At 45.1% G+C, this 9433-nt stretch overlaps 1 protein-coding gene across 1 annotated transcript in view; it reads left to right on the top strand.

Moving 5' to 3' along the window:
• The first annotated feature begins 666 nt into the window (after window positions 1–666).
• The window catches only part of Spty2d1 (SPT2 chromatin protein domain containing 1), a 21529-nt gene continuing 12762 nt past the window's right edge, over window positions 667–9433 (top strand). Inside the window, exons 1-3 of the mRNA XM_023719335.1 lie at window positions 667–938; window positions 2242–2256; window positions 4917–4977. Coding sequence (XP_023575103.1) covers window positions 879–938; window positions 2242–2256; window positions 4917–4977 — 136 coding nt within the window. The 5' untranslated portion in view covers window positions 667–878. The remainder of the gene's footprint in view (window positions 939–2241; window positions 2257–4916; window positions 4978–9433) is intronic.

Raw genomic sequence — 9433 nt, 5'->3', positions numbered from 1 at the left:
GTGGTGGCACATGTCTGTAATCCCAGCAGTCAGGAGACTAGGGGAGGAGGATCGTTGGAAGTTCGAGACCAGCCTGGGCTACAAAGTGAGCTCGTGGCTAACCTGAACATGGCAAGACCCTGTCTCAAAAAAACAAAATACAGGTGGCCTATCCTGTGCGGCGCTTATTGCCTAGAAAGGAGTAAAAGAAGGAGCGCCTGCCTCTATGCCCAGTGTTCGCGCATCTGTTTAGCCGTGAATGCACACCATGTGCCTGGTCCGGATCAGTAAAGTGTGTATCCAAGACCTGGCTGTGCCTTGTGCGCCTGCGCAGATTCCTCACCGCTCTGAACCGATAACCGAAATGCCAAGCCCAAGACCTATATGCTCCGCAGTTGAGGCGTAGCTGTCGGATGTAGGCACCCACCCGTGATACTCAGAGAAAACAAGCCCGGGAAGTAACCCCACACCTTTCTTTCCCTATTAGCGCTCACAAGCAGCATCAAGGGTAGCAGGCCCTGCATCCCGGCCACCTGGGAAGCGCCCTCTCCCTTAGCCACACCCCCAGACTACCAGGCCGCCTCTCGTTGGCTGAAAAAGGGTTTAGTCCTTGCCCCCTTGAACTGACGCCAGTAGCCACGTATTACGTTTTACGTATCCTGGGCCTGAAAGCGGAAGTTACGCGAGACTAGGAGGGCTGCGGGACTCTGGGAGTGTATATAAACCGCTGAAGGGACCGAGGTGGGCAGACGGCGTTGGAAGGCGACGGGGGTGGTCCTGTTGGGCGGGGTTCCAGCGCGCTGCCCAGGCAGTTTACGCGGCGTAGCTGGGCGCCTCAGCGGGGCGCCCCCGCACACATTTCCGAGTGCTTGGCCGGGTCAGTCCCCCTCCAGCCGAACATGGACTTCAGGGAAATTCTCATGATAGCTTCTAAAGGACAAGGTGTCAACAATGTGCCGGTAAGTAGGGCTTCCCGTCTTCAAGTTCGGGAAATAGGGCCCGTGGACTTGGACGACTTATTTCCTTCGCTTGGGTTTGGGCTCCTGGGAATTTGAGGCTTGGGACAGGAAGCGAGAGCCTTCTTGTGGGAGGGTTTCGCAAACGTGGTTAGCCCAGCAACCGCGACTTTGTGGCTTGAGAGTTGGGGGGAAAACAGCTGAGTGAGCCCCGCCTGGCGCATGGTGCAGTCTTGCGCCAGTAGTTTCTGGCTTTCGCTCTAAACTTGAGTCCGCAGGTTGGGGAGGAAGACTGTGTAGGGGAGTTCAGAGGTTCTGGGAACTTGATCGAATAAACCTTCTGGCGGGTTTATCGCCGATCTTCGGGTTTTGAGCGAGCTTTCCGATTCTGGCCCCACCCACTGAGCCGATGAGTTGGTTACTTTATCAACTTGCCAAGCAGGGAGTCTCATCTTTTTCGTTGGGAAGAGAAACTGGGTGGATTGTACGATTCTTTGGCCAACAGAACGATGACCTTCTGTTGGGCTGGGGATGTAGCTCTGCGGTAGACTTGTCTAGCATGCTTCAGGCTTTGGTTTGATCTCCAGTATACAAAAAATAAAAAAAAGTTTCAGTTTCCGTTTTTCTTGTAACATTCCAGATTTTAATCTTTCTTTGAAATCTAGGTCTAATTTGCTCAGTGTTTGCCAATTCACTGATACTCTTTATGCTTTTGTTTTGTTCTTTTATTTTTTGATACAGTGTCTCACTGTATAGTTCAGGCTGGCATTGAATTACCATGTAGTCCAGGTTTGAACTCAGGGCGATCCTCCTGCCTCAGCTTCCCGAGCGCTGGGATTACAGGCGTAAGTGTGGTACGTCTGGCTCACTGATATTCTTAGAGTGGTGTTAGGTTTAAAAGCTGAATGTTAACGTGCTAAACTAAATGCTAGAGAGTGCCTTGTTGTGGGTTGTAACGATTTGCATACACTAATCATTTCAGGATCCTCAGATGGTACCTATAGCACAGCTGCGTATGGATTAACTGTACTGTGATACCTGCGGTTTGAAATCTGAGGTGTGGAACCCCAGGGCATCTTGAAGTCAGTCCAGCTGGAGTTTCTTGCTCTATGAACTCTGCATTTTCTAGATTTTTTCATATTGCAATGTGAAGTTTTTTCTCCTGCCATTTTTGTCCAGTCGTTTGCCTTTGTGTGTGTGTGTTGGGGGGGTGCGTGTCATGTCTGCATTACATAACGATTACATTTCTCCTGGGAAGTTGGTACGTGTTTTCTGTGTGTGGTTTTTTCTTTGTTCGTTTTTTCAGAATGGGGGATTGAACTCAGGCGCATTCTACTGAGCTATCTCCCTGGCCCCAAGGTGGTTCATGTTAAGGTACATGCACGGGACACAACTCCCTTGTTAATCTGCTTTGCCTCCCCTCCCTCCTCCTTTTTTCCCTATTTGAAATGTTGGTCTGGATATAAAGTTCTATATCCATTTATTTTATAGAAGCAAATATATGTATAAATTATATACAGAATATATATAGTCATCCCTATTCTGAGTGTCAGGATAATCATTCTCCAAGCATGGTGAAGCTATAAGTCCAAAATATTGAAACTTTAATCAGGCGTGTTTATTTTGGAATATACATTGTCTCTAATTGCAATATAGGACATGAAAATAAGGATAAATGGTAGAAGTAATTTAAATTTAGCAAGAATATTTCTGTTCTTTTACTTTTGAGACAGAGTCACCATACAGTTTAGGTTGACCTTCAACTCATTTTGCAGCCCTGGCTGGCCTCAAACTCAGTAATCCTCCTGCCTCAGCCTCTGGAGTGCTGGGATTACAGGCATGTGCCACCACACCCACCCGGCTAACTTGATTCATCTTTTTTGTTTACTTTTTTTTTTATGGTGGAACTGGGGATTGAACTCAGGCCCTTATGCTTGCCAAGGAAGCGCTTATTCCACTGAGCCATCTCCCTGGCCCCTACTTTTTTTTTTTTTATTAGCTCAGCAACACAGAATACTGACATATGCCCATGTGCCCACACCTCATATTTACCATACATTAACAACAGCTTTTTGTTTTGTTTTGTTTTACAGTGTTGAGGATGGATCCCAGGGCCTCAAGTGCCAGCTAAGTGCTCTGTCATGTAGCTTTATCCTCAGGCCTCCTTATTTCTGAAAGAAATAAGCAGTGCGATTGAAGCCTCCCAACTTGCACACTTTAAAAAATAGGAGAATTTCTATCCAAGTATCTTTATAAACCACCGTCCAAGCCAATAAGCATGTCAAGGGGCTGGGGAGATATCTTGGTGGTCTAAGCACCTGCCTGGCAAGCACAAGGACCTGGGTTCGATCCTCAGCACCACATGCCATGTACCAAATAAGTAAAGACTTTTTTTTTTTTTTAAAAAAAAAAGCATGTCAAGATAGACACACAGGCAATACTCCCCATGCTGACAACATGTTTGACCTAAATTTGATTGGTGGTGTAGAAACCACAGAGACTTTGCAGTAACTGAAAATAATGCTATATCCTTTTCTAGTACTTGGTTCTTTTTCTCCTTTTAGCCATTTCATTGGGATTCTACTAGAGTTAACACTGAGATTTTATTCAGAGTTTCTTAGGTCAGAATTGTACTACAGAAAGGAAATCCTATGATTAGTGATGATTTAACTAAAGTGCAACAGTAAAAACTAAAACACATGTGGGACCACCTTGGACTCCTTGCAGAGCTTTAATTTTAGGAGGTATTTATTGCCTCTAACTTGAGATACAGGTTGATTAATCCCTTGTCTGAAATCCTTGGGACCAGAAGTGTTGGATTTCAGAATTTTTCATGTTGCATAATAATTGCATGAATTATTGGGCCGGGGAGATAGCTCAGCAGCATAAGCGCCTGCCTGGCAAGCCCAAGGTCCTGAGTTCAATCCCTGGTACCACAAAAAAAAAGAGAGAGAGATGTTATAAAGGTGGGAGTCATCTAAACACTAAATCCATTCATATTTTACATATAACATATGAAGGTAATTTTATATAATCTTCTGGAGTGCCTGTTTTTTACTTGACCCATCGCATGTAGTCAGGGTGTGAAATTGTCCTCTTATTAAGTGCCATTCAGCACTTAGGTTTGAGGCTGGGGAGCATTTCAGATTTTCTGGTTAAGGGCTCTCATCTTGTATTAACATTTCCCTAGTAATCCTTTCCCTTATTTCTTTCTACAAGTAAGTTATTGCTCTCAGGAGGCTGTAAACAGGCAGATCACTATGAGTCTGATCTAGTAGTGAGACCCTGAGCACCCTGTAGACCCTTCCCTAAAATACAAAAAAAAAAAAGTTATTCAAACAGGTTGGATTGCATCATGCTTACTATACTAGGCACACTACCATTTCCCAGTGGAAAACTGAATGCAAAATAACAGCCGATCAAGGTGATGTAACCAGTCATTGTCACTAGTCCTCTCTTTTTTTTTTTTTTAAACATTTATTTATTTATTTTGTGTGTGTGTGTGTGTGTGTGTGTGGCCAGCTCAGCCCACCAGGGGGCGGGGCTGGCTGGCATGTGGTGCTGGGGGATCGAACCGCGGTCCCTGGGCTTTATCCAAGCTTGTTCCAAATAGGTGCTTTAGACCACTGAGCCATCTCTCCAGCCCTAATCTTCTCTTATTTAAAGGAGGAAAGCTATTTTTGGTAACCTTGTACTTGGTTTTTCTCTGTGGGCTTCAGTACCAAAAAAGAAGGAAAAAAAATAGTAGTTTTGGTTGTAACATAAACCTGGTGGTAGCACAAACCTGTAATCCCGCATTCAGCAGGCTGAGGCAGGAAGATGGTTGCAAGTTGGAGGTCATCCTAAACTATATAATGGGACCTTGTCTTGAAAAGAAAAAAGCAGTAGTAGTTTTTGATAGGTTAGTGCAGCTTAGGGTACCGATCCTTGTAGGTTTCACTTGGCCATTATTGATGGTTTATAGTGCACACTGTCACACAGTCCTGGTGCCGACCGTGTGGTGTGAAAGTGGTCACAGACAAGACATGGAAGCTCTCAGCAGGTAAGGAACAGCTCTGTCTGCATGTGGTGCCAGGTCTGTAAGGGTCTGGAGGCCCACAATGCCACAAGATGAGAGCTGTAAGCTCCTAACACGGGGGCCCAAGGACTTTAAGGTGACCAGTGCTGACATCCCCGGGGCCAGGTAGATTCTCTAATGTAATTTTTGGGCTTCCTAGCTCAGGATCAAAGCTTGCACATGCAAACAGTTACTCTTCTATTTATTGAGCTAACCCCCAGCCCTCATGCAGCTTCTTGAAGTAGAAGTCTGGTGTATGTATAGTGTTTCTTTTTATTTATTTTTTTTTAACTTTGTAAAAATATTATTTATTTATTTGATACAGGATCTCGCTATGCAGTTCAAACTCTTGGTGATCCTCTTGTCTCAGCCTCCCCAGTGCTAGGCAGGTGTGTACCACCACACCTGGTTTCAGGGCCAACACAGTGTGCCCAGGTTTCTGGCACAGCATGCAGTACTGGGGATCAAACCTGGGTCCTTGCCCTTGTGAGGCAGGCACTTAGACTGCCAAGCTATCTCCCCAGCCCTAGTGTTCCTTTTTAAAGAATGATATAATCTGGACAGGGTGGCACATGCCTGTAATCCTGCTATTTGGGAGACTGAAGTAGGAGAGTTAAAACTGGAATACCATCCTCGGTTACATAGCTGTACATAGCTAGTTCAAGGCCAGCCTTGGCCACATAATGAGACCCTGAAGATAGAGACAGACAAAAAGCATGGGTCAGACTGAGGCAGAAGGATCCTTGCTAGTTAGAGACCAGCCTGGGCTACAAAGTGAGCTCAAGGCCAGTCTGAACTGCATAGTGAGACTCTGTCTCAAAAACACACACACGAGTTTGTAGAGGAGTGTGTGTGTGTGTGTGTGTGTAAGATATTTTTTGTACCAGCCATATGAGGGAGATTGTTTTTGAGGAAACTGATTGCCAGAGATGGGAAGAAAGTTGCCAGGGATCGCACAGCCAATAGGAATAGGACTGTTTCTTTTCTTTTTTTTTGTTTTTCTGGAACCAGGGGTTGAACTCGGGCCCTTGCACTTGCCAAGGAAGCGCTTATTCCACTGAGTCATCTCCCTGGCCCCCAGTGGAGTAGCTCATCTATCCAGGCATCCTGGCTCCAGAGGGTTTTCTTTTTTTGGTTCTAGAAATCAAACTCAGGCAGGACCTTGAGTTTGCCAGGCAGGCAGTGTGCTGCTGAGCTGTATCCCTTGCCCAGCTCCAGGGTTTTTGCTCTTAATTGTAACCATGTATTGAATGAATGAGGGAAGAGGTATTGAAGAAAGGTTGTCAGCTCTACAGGCTAAACTCACCCAGTGCCCTGTCCCCACTCTCTGCCTGAAATAGCTTCAGGCAATGACACTGTTTGATTTTCTTTTTATGATATGGTCAATGTAAAGTCTGTTGGGAGAGAAATTTAGAAGCCAAACCAACCACATTTAGAAACTGTCCACTCAGGAGAGCTCCAGTGTGATGAGCAGAAATGGGTCTGAGAGTGAAAAGGATACGATGGGAAGTTCAGTTAAAGTTCAGTTTATACCTACAACAATAACTTGAGGTGACAACATCTGAGAAGCAGGTGGATATTAGGGAGTGTCACTTAAGATTGAGGTTAGAGCTGGAGATGAAAGTGTTGGAGTTAAACTGGGAGGAAAATATGTTAGAGATCAATTTCAGGATTGAGTCAGGAGGACTGGGGACTCTGCTACAAACTGTAGAGTGATCGCCAGTGAGTACTTTGGGGGCTATTTATAAACTGAAGGTTGGACTAGACAATTTCAGAGGTATGCGTTGGCTAATTGAGTATATCTTTATAAACCTGGTAACAGTAAGCATTATATTTAACCCCATAGTATTGTGTGTTGTGTGCTTCTGGATGTTTCATTGCCTCTTATCCTCTGAACTGCCCAGCTGAGGTAGCTTAATACAACAGAAATGCGTGTTTTTCTACATTCATTCCCTAACTATAGTATCTTGAGACGATGTTCAGAATTGTGTGGTGCTTATTAAAGTTAAAGATGTATTTCAATAGCCCTAATTCTAGCCAATAATAAATAACTTACGAAAAGCCATCAGGAAATGCATCAACAGTTACACAGTTGTTACCTCTGAGTAAACAACAGCTTTGAAGAAGGAATTGACTTGAGGGCTGGCCAGATAGCTCAGCAGACTAAAGCACCCATTTAGGCAGGCTCAGGGACCAGGGTTTGATCCGTGCGGTGCCATGCCAGCCCCACCTCCAGGGCACACTGAGAGGGCGATTGAGACTGGGCATGGTGGCAAAGGCCTGTAATCCCAGCGCTTGGGAGGCTGAAAACAGGAGAGTCACTCCAAGTCTGATCTGCATAGTGGGACTCTGTAGACCCTGTACTTAAAAAAAGGAAGAAGAAGAAATTGACTTGATTAGATGCACACATAATTCTAGACTGAAAGCTTTTCTTTTTCTCAGCTTGTGAGAATGTAGTTTTTGCTGGAACACCTGTTTTAAAGTGACTATTTTCTAGGTCTTTGGCTTCAAAATTACAAGTCTTGGCAAAATTTCTTTGCTGTCTTTAAATAGCCGAAGCACCACCCTTGGGGAGCATTCATTGGGGTCCAGCAGAGTGACTGAGTTGGTTTCCAGGGTAATAGAATGGATATGCTTAGGATCAAAGAACTCTTGTCCAACTGCTTTCCGTGAAGCTGAAACAATGCAGCAGTCTGGTGCCTTGAATCAGATTCAAAATTGATGGGTACATCTTGGTATGCTGCTGCTAGAGCTACATGTGACCATCTGACGCACGGGAAAGTGCCAAATAATTCTTCTGCCTTATTGAATAGAATATAAGGTACTCCCAGCCTGAAGTCTGCCCCACCCCCCACATGTTCTGTATTGGGCTCTAGCCTGCGGGGTTGGGGAGCCATCTTACAAAGTATTTCATTGTAGCAAATCTTTTGGCACAAGAGTCTGATTGTAAGGGGCTGGGGAGATAGCTCAGCAGCATAAGTACCTGCCTGGTAAGCACAAGGTGCTGAATTTGATATCCAGTACCAAAAAAAATCTGATTTCTGCCTCCTTTTGAAAGGTTTAGCCAGCTCACTATTAAGATCTATGGTCACATATCCAGGAGAATTGTGGTGGTGGTGATGGTGGGGATTTTGAGACAGGATCTCACTGTCTAACACAGGCTGGCCTTGAACTTGCTTATATAGCCCAGGCCTGCCCTGACCTCACTGGCCGCTCTGCCTCACCCTCCTGAGTGCTGGGATTACAGGCATGTACCACCACAGCCAGCTACCCAGGAGAAATGTAAACATATGCCCACATGGAGTTAGCAATCTTCTCCTTCTCTTTTTTTTTTCCAAATTTGATTTATTTGTTTATTTATTTATTTATTTTGTGTGTGTGTGTGTGTGTGTGGTCAGCTCAGCCCACCAGGGGGCGGGGCTGGCTGGCATGTGGTACTGGGGGATTGAACCACAGTCCCTGTGCTTTGCTTAGCTTAGCTTGTTCTAAGTAGGTGCTTTAGACCACTGAGCCATCTCACCAGCCCCTTCTCCTTCTCTTTAGTCCTCTCTTTTTTCTTTCCCTTAGGTACTGGGCCCCCATTCTATAGAGCCTACAGTTCAATCTACAGGGATCTCATTGTGTCCCAGCCACACTGGCTGGGCAGAAACCTGGACACTGCCTTGGGATTTCTTCATCAGGGATGTGTCTGTTCTCATCACGGCTATTATGCAGGATTTTCAGGTTGGATTAGGGCTGCCTAGGTGCCCAGCTGCTTGATTGGTAGACTAATTCAGTTGGAATTTCAGCCTGTTTCAAGAAACTTTGTGTTTGGCAGCTGTATATAAAGATCAGATCCTTTGGCTTTCCTCAGGAGTTTCTTTTTCATATCTTCTCCTTTTTCTTTCTTCCTTTTTTTTTTTTAGACAGGGTCTCATCAGGCTGGCCTTAAACTCACTTTGTAGCCCAGCCTGGCCTCCACTGATGGCTCCTGCCTCAGCCTCCCAGTTCCAGCCTCTGTGCTAGGATCCCAGGCGTGCACCATCACTCTTGGTTCCTCCAGGAGCTTCATACATACTGTTGTAGAAATACTTTTTGTTTTAGAAGTTGCTCACCGTGGTCTCTGATATTTTTCTACAAACAGCAGCAGGTTCAATAGGTAAGAATGGCATGTGCCTGACAAGACAAAAGAGGGAGGATACTTTAAAATTGTGCTTCCAGGGCTGGGGGGAGGCCGTAGCCCAGTGTTAGAGTGGTTGACTGATATGCACAAGACCCTGGCTTTGCCCCCAACACTGCAAAAAAAAAATCATTTTAAAAATGTCATTTCCTGGCTCAAATTTAATGCGGGATAACCTAAAGGTGAATCATCTCTGGTGGCTCTCTGTTTATCATACTTCTCTAATAGATCCTTTTGTGATAGAGTTCTTTTTTTTTTTTTTGGTGGAACCAGGGATTGAGC

The sequence above is a fragment of the Octodon degus genome, unplaced genomic scaffold, assembly GCF_000260255.1.
Source record: "Octodon degus isolate 3935 unplaced genomic scaffold, OctDeg1.0 scaffold00067, whole genome shotgun sequence".
NCBI classification, from domain to species: domain Eukaryota; kingdom Metazoa; phylum Chordata; class Mammalia; order Rodentia; family Octodontidae; genus Octodon; species Octodon degus.
This window is presented reverse-complemented; position numbering and strand designations above follow the sequence as displayed.